Source organism: Telopea speciosissima, chromosome 3 (genome assembly GCF_018873765.1).
Source record: "Telopea speciosissima isolate NSW1024214 ecotype Mountain lineage chromosome 3, Tspe_v1, whole genome shotgun sequence".
NCBI classification, from domain to species: domain Eukaryota; kingdom Viridiplantae; phylum Streptophyta; class Magnoliopsida; order Proteales; family Proteaceae; genus Telopea; species Telopea speciosissima.
The window spans coordinates 34,868,886-34,890,434 of record NC_057918.1 but is presented as its reverse complement, the minus strand read 5'-3'; the positions used below and the strand labels follow the sequence as shown (position 1 = coordinate 34,890,434).

At 38.7% G+C, this 21,549-nt stretch overlaps 2 protein-coding genes across 4 annotated transcripts in view; both read left to right on the top strand.

Annotated features, from left to right (window-relative positions):
- The first annotated feature begins 3,196 nt into the window (after window positions 1-3,196).
- Window positions 3,197-3,865, top strand: LOC122655113 (F-box/kelch-repeat protein At1g23390-like). Its single transcript, XM_043849349.1, has one exon. The coding sequence runs from the start codon at window positions 3,197-3,199 to the stop codon at window positions 3,863-3,865; it is 669 nt and encodes a 222-aa protein (XP_043705284.1).
- Window positions 3,866-10,025: 6,160 nt separating this feature from the next.
- The window catches only part of LOC122655572 (protein fluG), a 97,509-nt gene continuing 85,985 nt past the window's right edge, over window positions 10,026-21,549 (top strand). For all 3 annotated transcript variants that reach the window (XM_043849788.1, XM_043849787.1, XM_043849789.1), the window contains exons 1-8: window positions 10,026-10,265; window positions 11,218-11,469; window positions 12,837-12,904; window positions 13,004-13,119; window positions 13,225-13,330; window positions 13,453-13,609; window positions 13,688-13,783; window positions 14,582-14,630. In XM_043849788.1, the coding sequence (XP_043705723.1) occupies window positions 10,092-10,265; window positions 11,218-11,469; window positions 12,837-12,904; window positions 13,004-13,119; window positions 13,225-13,330; window positions 13,453-13,609; window positions 13,688-13,783; window positions 14,582-14,630 (1,018 nt within the window). In that variant the 5' untranslated portion in view covers window positions 10,026-10,091. The remainder of the gene's footprint in view (window positions 10,266-11,217; window positions 11,470-12,836; window positions 12,905-13,003; window positions 13,120-13,224; window positions 13,331-13,452; window positions 13,610-13,687; window positions 13,784-14,581; window positions 14,631-21,549) is intronic.

The window sequence follows — 21,549 nt, the reverse complement described above, 5'->3', positions numbered from 1 at the left end:
AAATCATACCCACTATGCACAAATGAGTTGCCAGTGGTGTAGTAATTAGTCACAGAGTGGGTAACAATTGTTAGTGATGTTAGAAAAATAACAAAATGGGCAGAAGCATAAGACTTGTCTGTTTTGTATGACAACTTGTATTTCACCAAAATACCTTCATAGAAATTAGAGAAGGGATTGATAGCACCAATATCATCATTTGTATCACTTGAGTCACCAAATGAATCATCAAACCTGTACTTTGAGTTGTGTTGTACTAACATACTTTCCTTAAGGTATTTGAACGTCCCGAATATGTGCCAACCGGGTTGACCTTACGTTCTCACCTTCAAGATAAAACAACTCCAATCATAAATGATAGTACCCCAAGTGTGATTACAATACGGAGTATCCAAAAGTAATACTCACTAGTTCATTGACAAGACTCACTATGATAGAGAGAAAAACTGTTTCAAAACCATGTTAGAGAAATAGGCAAGACCTCCTCTCTTTATATAGGAGAGGAAGAAACACTACTAAGAGGTTTCTCCAAAAGATATGCCTCTAAAACATGTCATTTCCCACAAGTCTTGTTTGTTAGCCATTCAAACAAGATTTCCAATAGACACACTTATTTGCTATTTAGGTGTCTATTAGGAAAAGACTCAACCTTCCAACACACTTTTTATAAAATAAAATAGAGAAAATTACTTGGACACCCCCTGTACTATGGCCTAATTACTTAGTCTCCCTAACGTTTGAAACAATTACTTGAACACCCCCTGAAGTTTACCATTTCTTTCAAGTAAGTCTTGTTCGTTAGTTTAGTGATGATGTCATTGATTAAATTTTTTGTAATGCCTAAACTACCCTTAAAGGGTAGTGAAGTGACCCTTTTACCCTCTTCCTCCTTCCTACAACCCAATTTCAGATTCAAACCCTAATCGATTTAAAAAAAAAATCTCTTTTCTTAAAACAAATTTCAAATCAAAATAACCCAAAACCTTTAATCGATTTCAGATTTAAACCCTAATAAATCTCTTTCATGGCCGATTCAAGTACAAAAAAAAAATTTTAATTTGAGATCTCGCTGCTTGTTCCTCTGTTCATAGAGGTAAAAACTTGATTTCGTATTAAGTATTTTCGCTGCCCTCATGGTTCTGATTTGGAAGAATATTATTTTATTATCATTCAATTGAGATGCTTCTAGATTAATTCCCCATTACTATCAGCATAAGTGGATTATTTGAGCTTGAAGTATTTGGTATCACAGGCTGAAGATAGTATGGCAGTTTGATTTTATCCATTCTAAGATTATTGCTGCAAATGGTGTACATCGATTGACCTTTATAGATGGACTATTGGGTTCCACCGATTGAAAATTTTGACTTCTACAAATGGACTGAGATTATTGCTGCATAAGTGGATTATTGCTATGAGATGAACTGAGATTATTACTCCACACCTACTCCCTCTAGGGTTCCACCGATTGAAAAAAAAAAAGAGAAGAAGAAGAAGAAGAGTAGAGAGGGAGAGAAACCAAGAATTCCTCCCGATGTACCCATCATGCGTTGATGGTGACGGTGGTGAGGTTTGGTCCTCCCTCTGCAGTTGAACTGTAGTTGCAGAAAGAAGAAGAAAAAGTTAAAGAAGAAAGAAGGAGAAGAAGGAGAAGAAGAAGGAGGGTAAGTTGGTCATTTAACTTCATAAGTTTAAGTTAAATAACTCATAAGGGTAAAATTGATATTTTCATTTAAACACTAACAGCAGACTAACACCGTCAGGTTTCGGGAGGTGTCAAGTAATTGTTTCAAACGTTGGTAATCGTAAGCAAAATGGCCATAGTACAGGGGGTGTCCAAGTAATTTTCTCAATGAAATAATATTTTGAATCCATAATTTTAAAATCATTTAAAATTCAAACAATCTTCCACCGATTCAAAATATCGATAAAACAAAACACCGAACTATTGAGTAAATTTAGACATTGTAGGACACATTGTTGGAGGTGTCTTTCGAACGTGAACCTACAGTAGGTCTGATGACTTATGCTACAGAGTACGGGTGAAGTCAGACTTCTTGAACTTTTTCTCATCTGTGTAGCTGGCTAGCTTACCACCATATCCTATTAGTCGACGTTAGAGACCTCGTCTTAATTATAAAATTGGACATTATATGGCTTTGTCCCCTATCTTGATCTTATGAATGTTAAAAAAGTCCGTCTTTTAAAAACTCTTACCGGCAAGTGGCCACCTCTTACATTCACTTAGGTCAGCTAATGTGCACCACAGTTAACACATCTCTACATTTCATAGGATTCAGCTAATTAAGAGTCAAACTCATCATCCTTTCGTTGTGGTAGTACTATTTTTCCATCTAACCAGAATAAACAAACATTTAGTAGTACTAAACAGGTTCCTAGTGACTTCGTTTTTTGTATCCTTTGAACCTAATTCAAGATTGTTCCTCTTCACATAGCTTAGGTGTCAATCACATGACCTATGATGCAAGCCTTACGTGCTCATTCCTTTAGATGTATACCACAATAGTGGTCAGAGGCTATATAATAGTATTAGTCATTTTTATCCTGACTATTGAGCTGATAACGCTACCTTTCTTAGCCTCACCAAATATATGTAACGTAGACATATTAGTCTTTATTTCTCTACTGACCATGCCTTTTGTATTTCGTGACACAATTTGACTTTGGTCATCACCATATATATATATACATCATTTATATTCATTGTCTTATGGCTCCAGATCCGACTTTCTTATAAAGCCATAAAAATAAGGGAAAATTATAGTGCCACCCCCTGAGGTTTATATAAAATACAGAACGACCCCTTGTGTTTCTAAAATATACAATCAGACATCTTGAGTGGACGGTGAGTGAACGGTGTTAAATAATACATTTTAATACCAACTCTGCCCTTCAATTAAAATAATCTTATTCTAATTTTTTATTTTTCTAACATAAAAAGTGGGACCCACCACTATTTCTTCTTCTTCTTCTTTCTTGTTCTTCTTCAACCACCACCCCACCACCGCTGCAACCTTTGTCCCACTCCACCAGATTCTCTTTCTCCTTCGATCCCTTCCACTTAAATTGGCACCATGTGAAAGCGCCACACAACCCCATCGTCACACGCCTCGACTCCCGTGTCCTTGTCGTCGGTGGCACTTGTGACTTCATCGATGACCCACTCGTCGTCGAAATGTACGACATTGACTCTGGGAGATGGGATAGGTGTCAATCCATGCCATCGTTGTTCAAGGACTCTGCCACTAGCACTTGGATCTCCACCGCCACCATCGACCGCAAACTCTACCTGCTGGAGAAGCGTTCCTGTCTGATCTGCTCCTTCGATGCTAAAACCAAGACATGGGGAGACACCTTTAATCTGAACCTACAGATTTCGAATCCCAACAAGATTAATCCACCTATGGTTGTGGCTGTGGTTGTGACTCACTCCATCATCGGATTCGTCGACGATCGGCTGGTTCTGGTGGGGCTAATGGGGGAACCTGAGGACTTGCACGGACTAGGGCTCTGGGAAGTGGATCATGACAGCTATGAGTGTAGGCCGATCGGGGAAATGCCGTTGGAGATGGTGGAGAAGATGGGGAACGGAAACTCGTCGCTCTCGACCATGCGTGCGTCGGTGGAAGATGGTTCCATTTACATCTACGATCCTTGGAATCCAGAGCAAATATTCTTCTGCGAATTGAAAGAAGGGATCTGCCAATGGGGATACAGAGTGAATTCCATGGCGAATGAAGGGAACCGGATGCAGAGATTCGTGTTCACATGTTCCAGAGTTGGAATGGATGATCTTCACAAGGCTGTGGCGACTGGAAGCCGTACATTCGCGGTGTCCGACTGACGGACATGGCCTTTTGAGTTTCCACTCTTTCACTAGTCCCCTGTATTAATGTTTAATTTGAATCATGGGTTGTCACTTTCGCAGAGACTTTGAGTCTTCTTGATGCAGATTCATCATCCAAAAGGGCTTGTTTCATTGGGAATAAGTGTAGGGTTGGGATATATATATGTTGGGCCTTTGTTCCCAAGGGTTTTCTATGTATTAGGCCACTTTAGTGGGTCCGGGGTAGGTATATAGGTTGCATACGGGATTAGCCCAATACTTAGTTTTTATTTTGTGTTTTTAATTGAACCGGTTTAAATTGGTTGCATCCAATTGGTTCAATTGGTCTAATTTAAGTGAAGTGATCCTATTGGCTAAGAGGTTCTTATATCCTATTGGCTACTAGGGAATCTTCTTTATTTTAAGTAGTTTAAGTTGTTTTTTAAGTCATTAGGACTCTATTTTGAGTCTATTTTAGTTTCCTTCGGTTTAAGTTATCTAATAGGTTAGGGATTGGGTTAGGCCTTTCCTTTTTAGAGTAGAAGTCTATTTTTAAGTATTTTATATAAGGTTGTAAGGGCAAAGCCTTGGACACGAATTTGATTAATGAAAAGCTTTTGTTTCTCCATAGTAACTGTTGCTTTGCTCTGTTGAGTGAACCTTGTGAGTAATATCAAGGCTACCTTGTGGGTAATATCAAGGTGAAGGGATTGGTGGACTCCGATCGACTCCTTGCATCTTGTAGATCGGAGGTCCTTCTTCTAGTTCTTCAAAGTCTACCATTGAAGATTTAATCTTTCAAGTAAGTAGTTTATCAATTCAGCATTTAACCTTCTTCTTCTAATCCTATAACCTAAGCTCCATCTACTCCTATTATCACCCCTTCCATTAATCCATAGATCCATTAGAACCCTAAAACCCAAAATCCAATTCCGCCCTAAATTGCAGAATTTTGTAACTCATCCAAACCCTAACTTCTTTATACCAAAATAACCCCTAGACCTGCCCATTAATACCCTATAAACCTCTTTCCTAAAATCTGCCCCTAAATCCTAGATCTTACAAAAGTCCATTTTCATAAGGCATCCTACCCAAAACCCTAGAATTCCAACCTCAACCAAATTTGATCCAACTTATACCATTAGACTCATAAAATTCTGCACATCATTACCAAATAAAACCTAAGTTGAAACCCTAACCATAACCCTAATTCTCGCCTAATTAGCCTAAGCTATCCCAATCGGCCACCTTGTTAAGAGATCCTATTACCCTGGTTCCTAGTGGGATTACTCCTACCTAGGACTACATTACTTCTGCTACCAATAGTAGTAGTTAGTTGAATTGATCATTAGGGAGGGTGGGGTGTGGTGTTGTTAGGTTGTAGGGGGGTAGGACGGGTGGGATTGGGTTGCAGCAGGTGGTGGGGCCAGTGGGGTTGCAGAGAAGAAGAAGAAGAAGAAGAAGGAGGAGGAGGAGGGATGGTGGGTCCCATTAAGTTTGTTTCAAGGGTAAAATTAATAAAAAGAAAAAAAATTGAGAATTAGGGGTATATTAGTCATTTTAAATCATGAATTACCAACACAGTATCACTTAACGGGAATGATATAATAGACTGGGGCTGTTTGTAACAACTAACCAAACCTCAGGGGGTGTGGTTGTATAATTTAGAAACACAGGGGATTGCTCTGTATTTAATACAAACCTCAGGAGGTGACAATGTAATTTTTCCTAAAAATAAAACCATGGTGGAACCTATAACTTAGGCTTATATTATTGATTCCATGAATCAAACACTAAACATGTTAGTATATGCTACCTTTGAACTAAGATAATGTTTCATATATTTACATAATCAAATCTAAACATATCTGTTAGATTCAATTTTCAAATAGAGATTAATCATTCTACTTGGTTTTATTTATCTCTTAAGAAGAGACTCAATATGTAAATATATGCATTCTCATAATAACCTTTACATTTTGGGTTTATCACATTCAGAGATACAAGCCAAAATAATATGATAATGACATTGTAAGAAAATTGTAACTCCCACACTTCCGTACTAACTTACCCATGTAACTTTACTGGCATATCAAATATAGTATGGCATTCAAATAAAATTCATGGTCCCATGTAATTTTATAATTATATGCACAAATACCGATGAAATAATCATCCGACCAATATGCATATAATGTCACTTGTCTTTATCAACAACCGAATTGATCAACAAATACGGTCACTTGGCTTTACTTGATTTACCGATAAATCCACCGGACAAATCAACATTCAAATTATCTAAATTTATAACTGGGTCTTCAACCTATTCTCAAAATATAGGTCTCACCTCATACCCAAACCATTAAAAACCAAATAATATACATGAACTCCACCCAAATCATGAAAGGTGTAAACAACATGTTAATCAATCATGTTTCATGCAAAAGCCATGGTTACGACCCATTCTATAAAAATGAGTTAGGACCTTTAGTGGACGATACAATAGTCCCTCAGGAACACAAGGTTTGATTCAAACAACACCCACAATGGTCACGAACCGTTGCAACCTTTTATAAAATAAAATAATTTGATTTGCAACGGTTGCCACATTTTGAATTTCTCTAAAAAATCTGATTGATCACAATTGAAAGCACTTCCATGCAATAGTAAAGAAAAGACCAAACCCACTTGCATAACCCATGTAACTTTATTACCATTTGTCTTAATGGACAATCAATTAGGTTTGTCAATATGGTCACACGGCTTTTACTAGTTAATAATTTCAGCCAAAAAATATGGTCGCCATCAAATATAAGAACTAGACATTCAATACAATCATGACATATAGAATCGGTAGATGTAACATAATATCAAGATTATAAAAAATCAAAATGAAGAAAATAATTGATCTAATCCAACCGATCAAGCCAAATGATCAAGCCTTTGTAATGCCTAATATGGAATCAGTCCATTGAAATGGTCCAAAGTCTGCGTCAGCCTTTCGTAAGAGAATGACAAAACCAGTTAGAGATGAGGTGCCACTACAAACCGTTGCAACTCATGGATATGGAAGGGTGTAACAGCCAAGGGGAGGAGCAATCATTGGGTCCCATTAGACTAAGATGTCAAACGGTCCCTTTCATTATTCAATCCTCTTGGACAAAGTGGACTTCTCCAACGTCTCTTCGTTACAAAGAGAGACAAACTTTCAAGTAAAAATACAATAGTTCCTCAAACCAGGCAGACCATATCCCCAAGTGGAAAACAATTCACCACCATATATACATATTTCAGTTACCAAATAAGATGCAATCAACTGGTGTAATAGAGTTTTGAAATGGTGCAATCATTGCTATAAATATATATATATTTTTAAATCATTCAAAACTAAAACACCACCGAACTAAATATTCAATATATAATTAGGCAACCAAAAACAAAAATAAAGGCATATTGTCCACGTACTCTCTCTTGGACAAGATACAGACCACATCCTTTCATATTTTCATATGGGTGGAGTCATTTACCGATTGGATGTTACCCTTTTGAATAGACTATTAAAAAAAATTAACCACACCTTTTTAGTGCTTACGGTTTTAAATTTTCTCATTGCCATGGCCCATTAACAGGCTCTCCAACTCCAATCCATATAATATTGGATTCTCCTTATCAACAAGGCACGTATGATGTAAGGGGTACAACTTTTTTACTAAAGGCTTACCTAACCGATACCCTTGTATCATTTGTGGGACGCAAATGTCATGGTGATTCATTACTGGATCATCAAAAATATCCTTCAATTAAGTTATAAAAAAATTATGGGAAAAACATCTAAGTCTGGGAGTGTGATCTACGCCAGCACTCTCATGAGTCTATCTCTCTCCTCCCCCATATGAAAAGACACCTCTACCCCCTTGTTTTAATGAGGAGAGAGATAGACACATGGGAGTGCGAGCGTAGGCCACACTCCTATACAGAAAACTGCTTCCCAAAAATTATATACTCATATTTCCAAAACGATGGCTATGACATGTGGAGAGAAAGGACCCACAGTGGACCGGTATGACAGAACTAGCTGCTATCACTTGCGAAATCAGAATTACAAATAATTATGCAATTCAACAGGACGAACATTAGTCTCATACTTGATTCAAATACCTTTAAGATTGTTAGAAAAATAACAAAATGGCAGAAGTATAAGACTTATCTGTTTTGTATGGCAACTTGTATTTCACCGAAATATCCTCATAGAGATTGGAGAAGGGATTGATAGCACCAATATCATCCTTTGTATCACTTGAATCACCAAATGAATCATCAAACCTGTACTTTGAGTTGAATCGTACTAATGTACTTTTCTTAAAGTATTTGAACGCCCCGAATATGTGCCAATTGGGTTGACCTTATGTTTTTATCTCCAAGATAAAACAACTCCAATAAAAAATGACAGCACCCCAAGTGTGATTACAATACAGAGTATCCAAAAGTAATACTCATTAATTCATTGACAAGACTCACTACGATAGAGAGGAAAACTGTTTCAAAACTATGTTAGAGAAATATGCAAGACCTCCTTTCTTTATATAGGAGAGGAAGAGACACTATTAAGAGATGTCTCCAAAAGATATGCCTCTAAAACATGTCGTTTCCCACAAATCTTGTTTGTTAGCCATTCAAACAAGACTTCCAATAGGCACATTCATTGGTTATTTATTTATTTATTTTTTTGGTAAGACACTCTCATTGGCTATTTAGGTGTCTATTAGGAAAAAACTCAACACTCCAACACACTTTTTATAAAATAAAATAATATTTTAAATCCATAATTTTAAAATCATTTAAATTCCAACAAGTGATCGTAAGTGATTGTAAAGGGACCGTGTTCCTCTCGTATTATGGGCGGTGTCAACCTGTTTCCCTTTAGTGCCGGTTAGAGTGATACAGAGTGGTAGTAATTAAAGGTGTTTTGTGAAAGTGTTATTTTGAGAAAATTAAAACTGTTTTTATTGAATGGTATTGTTTTGAGAAAAGTTAAAAAGTGTTTGATTTATCGAATAGTGTTATTTTGGCTAACATTTTAGTGCAAGAAAATTTACATCTCTCGCATGGACTACTTTGTGTAAATCAAAGCTGGATGGGGGTTTAGATTAATAATCAGCCAAGCTTAGTTCGTAATCAGGCTTTGTTGGTTACGCTAGGTTTGTGATCATTAACTTCTCCAGATTCTGTTATGGGAATAAGTCCTCAATAAAATTGTATGTTCAAAATTCCTCTTTCCTTGATTCCAAAGCTTTATTTAAAAATGATTTTGTTGTGTGGAATACTCTCAAGAAAAATTTTCCCATCTTGGGAAAGCTTGTATGTATATGATATGACACTTAATGGTAATTGAAATGACAATTTACTGTATGCTACTTTTTTATCATTGCTAAATAAATCAAGTCCACTTTCTAAGAAAACAGCGCCCCCTTTCTTTTATTAAATTATATTTCAAAAGGTTACAAAAACCTGACAAATGGCAAACCAAGCTTGCCGACTTACAGATGTCCAACAGGGAACATTTATAAAGGACTACCATCACAAATCGTACACGAAGAATCGCTACACTATTTTTTGGGATTGGTGTGTGATTTATGTGATTACACATTCATTATTAAAAAAAACAAAAAAAAAAACTACAATCCACATAGGATCCAGACTCCACAATTAGTCCTATCGTATCTTGCGGTAATTGTCCCAAGTCCCAAGTCTCAACACCCAATTCCCAAGTAAGTCCTACACTTCAAGGTTGTATCTTATAGCAATCAATCCAGATCCTTTATTGTCAAGCTGTTCGGTACGATCGTGCAGTCCAGACACAATAAGGTGTGCAATGACTGTCTTGACCCTATTCAAACACTTTGTTTAAATAAGAATAAGACGATCATTACATGCCTCACTATATCTGGCCTGCATGGTCCAGCCGGATCACGATCCGCATGGGAAGATGTACTCATGCAAAAGTCTTCTTCTTGGAATATGGATCATCTCCACGTTTTGACCCAAAAAAAATTATATAGTAGTCACATCGATCCAATCCCGATCAAATGCCAAGTCCAAATTTGGAAATTACTAACCTCAAGAGTTCGTTCTCATCATCTCTGCTATAGCGAAGACTCAGCCAGTCGCCATAGCTATTGTTTGATTTGTTTTGATTTGATTTTCTGTGTTTCGTGTTGTAGTATTTGAGATTGGCTGAGGAGTGATGGAAGTGGATAAGTATGCTGTGCTAAGGGAAGCCGTGGAGAACATAGAGCTTGTGGACGGCCATGCCCACAACATCGTTACTCTCGACTCCTCCTTTCCTTTCATCCGATGCTTCACTGAAGCCGACTCTGATGATGCCTTGTCCTTTACGCCCCACTGTCTCTCCTTCAAGGTTTAACCCCCATTATACTCATTTTCTTTCTCTTCGTGGTTCTTTAGAAAGTATTGAGTACTAAAACTTTGATTCGAGACTCGTTGTGCATAGCTAGATGAGAAGGAAGCTTGGCTCGGGGCCATTTCATTTGCCTCGCTTTGGTCAAAGGGAGGAAGGCCGGCGTATCACTTCACTGTCTAACTTGGTTGTTTGATTTGATTAGAATCCAATAATTGGATTAAGAGTTAAACCCTCCAACGAAATCCGGTTCTTGGTTTAGACTACAGCTGGTTATCCAAAAGATGTTCTGTAATGATCAGCTTTTAATCTGAAAACTTAAAATTTCCGATGTTCTGTTTTAATGTTTATGCTCTACGTTTCCTGAAATCCAAGTGTACAGTTTGTAAAATTTGACCAATCCCATTCATTTAGCTTTATTTAATTTTTGGACAATACAGAGCATTTTCGGTTTTCGATAGTGTTTTTCCTCTTCTGCGGAAGTGATGTGCGTTATGCTCACAGTGCAGTGCGGCTGAGCGCTTTCCATGGATCTTTATTTCATTTTAAACCGAAGGCAAGTTATAGCTAGGACCTTGCAGTGTATTGGAATAACCTCGAACGTGTGGTGTTCTTTATTCATGAATCTGCAAGGGAAACAAAGCTGTCTTTAACTTCCCCTGTTTGGACTCCTGTGTTGGGTATAATGTTAGTAAAAAAACACTAAAATGAGACTTTCTTCTTTGTCGACTGAACCTGATTTTGGCCTTTTTCTGTTCTGCACCTGAATTTGTCAAGAAAAAAGAAAGCGTTCATGCAGTGTTTACCTTTTTATGGAAATGTTGGTGTAGGAGTTCATTCAGAAATGTTTTTAAAGGATAAGAGTTGTTTAAGTGGGTGTGGTTGTAACAAAAACTATATTCAAATTGGACTTTCATACTCCCTATCTGACACAACTGACTGTGGATTGCAGAGAAGCGTGCGGGATATTGCTGAATTGTATGGCTGTGAGGCATCCTTGCAGGGGGTTGAAACACATCGTAGATCATTGGGATTACAGTCAATCAGCTCAAAATGCTTTGGAGCTGCAAAGATTTCTACCATACTTATTGATGATGGACTTAAATTGGACAAAATGCATGAGCTAGAATGGCATAAAAGTTGTGTGCCAGTTGTTCATAGAGTATTAAGGATTGAGGTTTTGGCTCAGAAGATTCTTAATGAAGTGAGAAATTCTACTATGCTCTTTTCTTCCTTTTTCCCTGTCCTTTCCCTGACCACCCATGGTGATTTTGTGGAGCCTACAAAACTTTTCATGCTTCAACTGTTTTCCCCTTTTTCTGAATAGATAAAACTGATTTTTGCTCAAAGAATGAAGAAACAGAATACCAAAATGACAAGAATAGGTAGGATCACTAAATCAAGTGATTATCCATCAAACATTAAATATATTCAAGTGATACAATTGGTTTCTGAAATTTGTAAAAGTGAAGTTGCCGAACTGGGCCAGAATTTAGGACCAGCTGACCTTTGTACTGCCATACCCTCCTAATCCCATTCCAACTGAAGCTTGTCTCTTTTCTGAAATTCTAAAGATTCTCTCATTCCGCACCATCCAACATAGCAGAAATGCAAGTGGTTTCTAGACAGTAATTGATAACTCACATGTCTGAAGGAGCTCTATTGTCAGATTTTGAGGGAGGAAGCCCTAAGAATCCTGATAAGCTTAGAAAGTGAAACCAAACAATAGAAGTGAATGAGCAATAGAACAGAGAACCATTTGAGAAACTCTCTCCGGCTCCTGTTTAGAGAAGAAGCACATGTTGGCCAGACTATGACCTCTTCAAGTCTAGACATCATCGTTGTGGACATGGAATTTAGGGAGGTTCAGATACAACCTAAAATGTTGGAAGAGAAAAAATTGTGACCATTCCCATTGATAGAGCTTGCAAGTAGGATGTTAATTGTAAAAGTGCTGCGGTTATTTGAAATTCAGATCCTTTTGCCCTCTTGGCCCTTAAAACTCAAATTGATTCGACTTCATAAGTAGGTCGAGAGGTTTGTCACTTCCCAATCCTTCCAGTTTCTTTATGGAGTTTGGCATGGTCCAGATACTGAGATAATATTGCCTTCCTCTGATGGTTTCTTTCCTTTTTTTGGGTAGAAAATGGATTAGAAGGAAGGAAACTCAGTTAATAGCAGATTTTTTCCATGCCAAGGATCCAGCTTGTATGTGCCTTGAATGCCATATATACCTTCAGACGCTGTTAGAATTACTTTATGGCCCCTCTCTGTGGTGTTGTTGAGCTTCACTTCCCCAGTTATCATTTGTAGTTCCATATTTTTTGGTCTCCTATTCCTGCCTTGAATCCCCTAACATTACTGACACCATTATTCATCTTGATACCTCCTCTACTCTTTGATATGGTATGCAAAATAACTTGTTTGAAATTTTCAGAATTTCAATCCTATTCTGTGTGAAAACTTTAATGCTAACTTAGTGGTAATAGAATCTTAGTTCCAATTTTGAGTTTGAATATCTGATATCATACTTTTCTTTCTCCATTACATTTTTTTCTCTTTGTTTTTTAGGAGATACTGGATGGATCGGAATGGACATTGGATATATTCACTGAAATCTTTGTGACAAAGTTGAAGTCATATCCTTTGAGATTATAATGCAAATGCCTTCTAATACCTTAACATTATCTACAAAGGGATTCATCCCTTATAGCCTGTTTCCTTAGCATTTTTATTACTCTCGCTGATAGAGTTGTTGCCTTGAAGAGCATAGCTGCATACAGGAGTGGTCTGGATATTAATCCAAATGTTGACAAGAAGGATGCTGAGAATGGTCTTATTGAGGTCTTAAGTGGTATGGTATATTTGTGTTTAGCATATGCAGCATTTTGAACATGATTTTTTTTATCTCTTTGTGTTCGGCATTATATGATAGCTCTATTTCCATTTCTGTTTACAGCTGGGAAACCTGTTCGCATCCAGAATAAGAACTTTATTGACTATATCTTCACTTGTAGTTTGGAAGTTGCTTTGTGCTTTAACTTGCCAATTCAGATTCACACTGGGTATTTGAAAGTTCTATAAAGTTTGAAATTGAATGTTCTTTTAGAAGTTTTGTTTATTGCTCTTTACTACTGGACTGAAATTATTCTTGACTACTGGTTTCCCTTATTTGCTTGAGTAACAGTTTTGGAGATAAGGATTTGGATTTGAGGCTTGCAAATCCTCTTTATCTACGGGCCGTTCTAGAGGACACTAGATTTTTGAAGTGCCGTATTATTCTTCTACATGCATCCTTTCCATTTTCAAGGGAAGCATCATACCTAGCCTCTGTTTACCCCCAGGTATGCCTTCAAGTCTTACCTATTGCACAGTTTGTTTTAATTCAAACTTGAGATATGACACAATACCTTCACACCCAGGTCTACCTTGATTTCGGACTTGCAGTGCCAAAGCTTAGTGTCTATGGGATGATATCTTCAGTGAAAGAGCTTTTAGAACTATCTCCAATAAAGAAGGTATAAAATGTGGAAGGTGTTTATATTTGTTAGTACTTTAGGTTATAATACATTGCAGTCATATTGTCTCGGTCGTATATTTTAGTGCTAGCTCCATAAGGAAGGTGAGAAAACGTGCAGTCATAACTCATATGTTTATAATATTATATTGCTGCTCTTGATCCTGCTTGAAGAATCGTTCCTTTCTTATTTTCTTTTCCTCTTAATATATTTCTTCCTTATATAAAAGTATAATGTTTAAGAAAAGTGAGAATAAATGACACTCTTAGATAATTAGGACATCTTCACTATCTATGAGATGTAACTCATATTTATTATATATTGTACAATATAGTCATTCCTATATTCATGTCCTCTAATTTAAGCATATCCATTTTACATCTGTTCAATTTGACGTAATGATTTTATCTGTATTTGTCTTTGTTAATTTTTCCCCTCCAAGAAAGCTGATTCTGATGTCTGTTTTACCTAGTGTTTGAGACATACTGCAGATTGTGGATTCAAGTACCTTAAATTGAACTTTTCGATCTGAGCCTAGTACCCCAAACCCCCCCCCCCACCTACCCCCAAAAAATCTGAGTCTGACTCTGTACAGCAATTGTTAACTCGACTTAAAGTATGCTGTGGGGTTAGCAATTATAGGATTTGTTCAACTTCTGTATGCGTATGTTATACTGATCTGATCTTAATTCTGTCGATGCTGCAAAACATGATCCCGGCAAGTAGCCATGATGGTTTTTCATTCACCTTAGGTTGTCATCTATAGTAAAGATTAATTGAAATCACTTTGGTTCGCAGGTGATGTTCAGCACTGATGGCTATGCCTTTCCTGAAACTTTCTACCTAGGTGTGTCTAAATTTCTTTACCCCTTTTATTGATCTATTAAAATATTAAAATTGGTGATAATGTTACTTTATCAAAATGCTAGATTTCAGACCACAATTGTCCCTGATGGCTGTTGATAATGTTATTTTAAGGAAAAAATCTGTGTATATATTTCTGTTCTCATACTGGTTAAAGGAGATATTAACTTTTATGTTAATGTCATTTTATGGAAGCATTGTGAATTGCGAACAAGTGCTATTGGTTGATGGTGTGGTCTGGCAAGATCTTTTCGGGGTCATTACTTTCATTGTGTAGGGAACCTTTTTCTTTATTTGTAAAGTCTCTTCTTGGACTGTATTACTTGCTCATATTTTTCAATAAATATACTTCTGATCCCAATAAAAATGGCACCTTTAGTACAAGGGATGATTTTACTGTGCCATTGTGAAAATGAGTCTCATCTAGAATGATGGGAAAGCTTGCAAAATAAATGTCATTTTTATGACCAAAGAATATTATTGGCCTATTATGTTTTTTTTTTTGGATGAGTAAAAGGTCATGTAGTCATTTACATAAAACATGAAGGGGCTGGGTGAGGTGCCCAGCACCAGCATACTACAAAGATCAGAGCAAGATAATGAATAAAAGAAAAAGATTACATGAAAAAGATGCCACACCCATGAAGACCATCAATCTCTAACAGTAAAACCCCAATCAGAACAAAGGAAGTCCATCTGAGATGCTTGGATTTGGGATTAGAAGAAGCCCAGAAGAAGAAACATTTTCTGATTTTACATACTATAAATCCACAGGCAGAGGGAGAGCAATCAAAAACTCTTTTGTTTGTTTCATTCCAAAGGGTCCAACAAGTAGCAGCTGGGAAGAACTGCTGAAGGTATTTTCCAAGTGTATTCAGGCCTTCACATTTCCAGCTTTACAACAAGAGGGATATATTGGGATCTAAGCTCCATCCATAGCTGACCACATGGATTCAACACTGATGTCCATAATGCCGAAGAGAAAAGGCACCAAACTCGAAAATGCACAACAGATTAATTAAGAAGTGATGAATTCAGGACATTCACAACTCACTCTTCCCATGGGTGAGGTTATCAATGGAGATATTCTGTCCTTCGTAATGGCCCACATGAAAATTTACACCTTGCTGGGTAACTTCCATTTCCAGATCATTTTAAAGACCGCACTGTTCTGATCAGTTCCTGATAACGGATGGAACATTGATTTCACACTAAAAGCTCCATTCTTTGTGTGTAACCATGTACTCTAATCAGTTTTTGAAGTGTCAATGTATAAAGAATTGATGGAATAGGTTTGAGAGAATAATGACTTGTGTCTCGAGAGAGCACAGCCATGCTCTATTTACAATAGAAGGGAAAAAGGAACAAATTACAAGTATACCCTTAGGGCGACGCATACTTACAAGTATACCTGAAATACCCTTAAACCCAAATTACAAAGCTCCCCCTCAAGTTGGTGCATAGATGTTACACATCCCCAACTTGCACAAAATAGAATGAAAAACCTTACTACGAAACCCTTTAGTAAAGATATCACCCAACTGATCACCGGACTGAACAAATGGGATACATATAACTCCTTGATCAAGCTTCTCCTTGATGAAATGACGGTCTATCACTCTTTCTCCGCATGCTTCATCCTGTCATGTTGAACTGGATTGTGGGCAATACTAATAGCAGACTTGTTATCACAGTACAATGTCAGGGGAGAATTGGAACTAATACCAAGGTCTTGAAGAAGACCCTTAAGCCATAACAACTCACAGATGTCATGTTGCATGGCATAGAACTCTGCCTCTGCATTTGATCATGCAACCACAACTTGCTTCTTAATGCACTAGGTCACAAGGTTACCTCCTACAAAGGAACAATAGCCAGATGTGGATCTTCGATCATCTGGGGAACCTGCCCAATCAGCATCCGTGAAAGCCTCTATATGCATGTGATTGTGAGGAGAAAAATGGATCCCTTTTCTTGGAGCCGACTTCAAGTTCCTTAGAATACGATTCACAACATCTAATTGAGTTGAATATGGATCATGCGTATACTGACTCACCAAACTTACAGCATGAGTAATGTCTGGTCAAGTATGTGAGAGATATATCAATCTCCCAACTAGCCGTTGGTATCCTCCTTTGTCAACAGGCTCACCATCCTATGTCTTCAGATGTGTGTTTGCTTCAAGAGGAGTATCAACTGGGCGACAAACAAGCATCCCAGTCTCAAATAAGAGATCCAAGATATATTTCCTTTGGGAGAGGAAGATACCACTAGAAGAGCGAGCAACCTCAATACCAAGGAAGTACTAAAGTTTCCCCAGGTCTTTACTCTCGAATTCCTGTCGCAGAACATCTTTCAACTTGGTAATTTCAGCCGAGTTGCTTCCAGTAATAACAATGTCATCAACATAAACAATGAGGACGGTATTGTGATCACCAGATCTCTTAATGAACAAGGTATGATCAATATTACTTTGAGTTTACCTGGCTGTGATCATAGCCTTATGGAAACAACCGAACCATGCTCTAGGTAATTGTTTCAACCCATATAATGCATGCTTCTGTTTGCAAACTTTCCCATGGGTTTCTTCAGTTGTGAATCCCTAGGGAACTTCCATATATACCTCCTCTTCAATCTCGCATTAAGAAAGGCATTTTTAACATCAAGTTGCTGTAGCTCCCAGCCAAAGTTAACAACACATGAAAGGATGATCCGAATGGTGTTTAGCTTTGCAACTAGTTCAAACGTCTCCTGATAGTCAATCCCATAATTTTGGGACCCCTTTGCAACAAGTCTGGCTTTATATCGGTCAACTATTCCGTCAACTCTCTGTTTCACTGTATACACCCATTTGTAGCCCACTGGTCTCTTGCCAGGGGGAAGAGAGACTAGATCCCATGTGTCATTCTGGCTTAGGGCCCTCATCTCCTTTATCAGAGCATCTTTGCATCTCAAAAGTGCCATCGCAACCTGCCAAGACTGGGGAATAGAAACTTAAGACAAGGAAGATACAAATGCTCGACAGGAAGGTGAGAGAGAATCATAAGGCCCAATATTAGAAATAGGATGTTGCGTGCAACTCCTAGTTCCTTTTCAGGCAGCGATAGGTAAATTCAAAGGATCAATATCTCTAGAAGGAAGAGGATTACCGAGCTCAAGGGAAACGGGTGGTCCTGGATCTGAGGAGAGTAGTTGGAAAGGTAGTGTAGCAGTAGTGGTGATATCTGCCAAACCCTTGCAAGAACGAGACCGAGAAAACACCTGCAATGGTCTAGTACTAGGTTTACAATCAATATTTGGCTGCTCCCCCTGAACAGGGTTCACATCAAGCTCAGGAAGAGACAAGGAGGGACTGTCAAGAGGAACAACAAGTGGCACTTTGTCACTAGAACATTCCCCTGAAGAGGTGCAACGGAAGAGTAGTAGGTAGCGGACTCGTGAAACACGACATCCATAGAAACCAAAAGACGACGGGAAGGCGGATGATAGCATTTATAGCCCTTCTGATTGGCAGAGTAGCCAACAAAGATGCACCGGAGAGGATCAAGCTTTCGGGCAAGGCGATGATTGCGTACAAAACACATGTAACCAAAAATCTGCGGAGGAAGAGTAAAGGCAAAGTTGTGCTGAAGAACATCCAAAGGGGTAAGGAAACCAACACGCGAGAAGGCATGCGGTTGATTAGGTAAGCGGCAGTAAGGACAGCATCACTTCAGTAATTTTTAGGGACATGCATTTCAAACATCAGAGCACGTGCAACCTCCAATAAGTGGCGGTTCTTACGTTCCGCAACACCATTCTGGGCTGGAGCATCCACATAGCTAGTTTGATAAATGATGCCAACAGCAGCAAGATAAGACTGAAAAGATCCCTCAATATATTCCCGACCATTATCACTGAGGAGAACTTGAACAGTAACATTAAACTGTGTTTTAATCATGCTATTAAAAAGCTGAAAACAGTGAAGCAGTTTACTTTTATGATGCATCAAGTAAACCCAAGTAGTACGAGAATAACAATCAACAAAGACACAAACCAACGATAATTAGAAATAGATGTACAACGGAAAGGACCCCAAATATCAAAGTGAATTGAGAGTAAAAGGAGCAATACTTATATTATCAGAAAGAGGATAAACAACACGAGTTTGCTTGACAAAAACACAAGCATCACAAAAAAAGTCTTTAGGGTTACACTTCTGAAAGTGATGCGGAAAAACAAAAGATAAAATCCTAATAGGAGGATGGTCCAAACGCCGATGCCATCGATGTAACTCCGATACGGAGGAAGCAGAAGTAGATGAGTCCAACTGCTGAGCTTGGGGGTTCAGAGCTGAAGCCGCAGGGTGGCTGTCCTCAAACAGATATAGACCACCACTCAATCTACCACTGTCAATCATTGTCCGTGTCACCAAGTCCTGGAACACACAATGAGAGGGAAAAAAGTGACGTTATAATTTAAGTCTCGAGTAATACTACTAATAGAAAGAAGATTAGTAGAAAAATTAGGAACATGGAGAACAGAAGATAAAGGTAGAGAGGGAGAGCAAGGGATAGATCTTTTTCCAGAGCTAGAGGAAAGAGAAACACCAGCAAGTCGAACAAGTTCCTTACCTGAACCTGGATAAAAGGTGGAAAACTGACTAAAGGAACCAGTTACATGATCTGTGGCACCAGAGTCAATAATCCAAGAGGAGAGAATAGCGGAAGCACAATGGCCAACAAAGGAAATATCTGAATGCACAAAGTTGGAGGCAGAAGAGGTCGAACCAGAGGCAACCGGAAACGATGCTGATGAGGAAGTGAGTTCAAGCCTGACATCAAATGGCAGAGCAAACAACTAATCCTGAGAGAACTGGTCCTTAGTAGGTACAGCAGGAGTCACCTCAGTGTGGTGAGCATGAGCAGGATCCTAACCACCACGCCCACGTTCATGTGTGGTAGTGGAGGTGGGACGGTCATGTAACTTCCAACAAAACTCCTTTGTGTGGCCAAAGCCTCCCCGAAACCGAGGACCAGAACCAAAACCAGTGTAGAGAGCAGCTCTCTCCTCGGGAACCGTCTGAAGCATAGCTGTACGCCGACTCTCCTCAAGCTGAACAAGAGCATAAGAATGCTCCAGGGTAAGAAAAGGGTCTTGGCTGAGCACCTGGGATCGAATGTGATCAGACTCCACATTCAGGCCAACCAAAAAATTATAAACACGAATCATATCTTGACGTTTCTTGAAACCAGCAGCATCAATAGTGATATAGATTCTTGCCAGAGGAAGAGACAAAGGACCAGGCCCCCCTTTGGGCCAGAGATGGACCAGTTCGAGTCAGCCCAGCAGGGCCAACTCGATCCAGCCAAGCAGAGGTCCAAGATGCCCCACGATTGTGACAAGGAGATCCCCTTGACCAGTCAAAGATGCTCCACGATTTTGCTAGGATCCTCCTTTGATCAATCAGCTGGATTTTGTGCACTTTAGTAGTTTCCATAATTATTAGTTTCTAATTTATTTTAATTTCTATTTTGTTACTGAATTATAAAGCCAATCAGATTTAGTTAACTTCTCTTTAGTTAAGATTTAGAAAAAGATTTAGAAGTTTCTATTTTAAATTAACTTTTATTTTTGGGAAGTTTCTATTCTATTGTAAGCTTGCCTAAGCTATTAAAAGGCATCACTTCTTAATGGAAAATACAGATTTTAGAGAAAATAATCTCAGGCCAATTAGCCATCGAATATGGGAGTTTCCCCTGTGCTGCAACAGCTGAGATAGCTGTGGGTGAGAGGCCCTAGCTGAGAGAGCCATTCCCCCTACCTCCTTCTATCTTCTCTTTTCTCCTACCCCTGCTCGATTTCCATTGCTGCTTCGTTAATGTTTACAACAACTCATTAAGGGGATCAGAATCCATCCTTCATTGGTCCCAAGACTGCTATTGCTTCCACCAATCGAACCAGGACTGTTGGACGGTCATCCTTCTGCCCAGAAGGTCATTCGGGTGCTGCTGCTGTTGTCCCAGGCTGCTGCTGCCATTGCTGGAGATCCCCTCTCAAGGCTGGAGTCATCTGCTACCTCAGTGTGGTTGTGCTGCGGAGAAGACCATCGAGTGAAGCTTGCTGTTCTCCTCTGCAACTTTCTAACTGAACCTTCTATTTCCATATCACCTTCAAATCACAACCTGCCTTGCTGGGTTTTGAAACCCAGATTCCCCTCTCCATTACCTCCACTCGATTGATACTTCCACCCTATCCTACTGCCTGAAGCTTTCATACTTTCCATGCTTTCTATTTTCATTCTCACCTTTCCATCTCCAATTCTAACCATCAGAATTGACCCAAAGTTGCAGACCTGGCTTCTTTCACCAAGCCTGATGCTCGGCTACTGCTGGAAGCCCAGAACAGTTTGTTTTGGAAGGTTTCTTGAAACCTTCTATTTTGGTAACTCCTTGATATCTCTGCATCAGACCATCAGAATTGAATCAACTTTGGAGACAAGCTTCCCCCCACTGTTATCTACACTCGATCCAAGTGTGGTGACCATCACTTGGCTGGTTTGATCATAAACCCTAAGTTTCTAATTCTGGTTCTGTTCTTGTTTGGATTTTTTGTGGGTTTTTTGGGACTGGTATTCCAGTCTTACATTAAATAGAGCAGGTGGCCTGAAAGGTCTCATAGAAGTTGAGTTCCTGCCACATGCTGCGCAACTCAGAAGAGTACTGGGACAGAGACATCTTCTAAGTGGTGTTGTGAATCCTCTTGCACAGCTCATGGACCTGAGCTGCGTTTCCAACCTGGGAATTAGTCTCCTTTGCAGCCTTCCAAATCTTCTCAGCAGAATCCAAGAGAAGCTAACCATGAGCAATAGTCAGGTGCATAGAGTTGATCAGGAATGACATTACAAGGGAGTCATCTGAGAT

Excerpts from the sequence above, each read along its gene's own strand:
- LOC122655113 (XM_043849349.1), top strand. The coding sequence starts at position 3,197 with ATGTACGACATTGACTCTGGGAGATGGGATAGGTGTCAATCCATGCCA.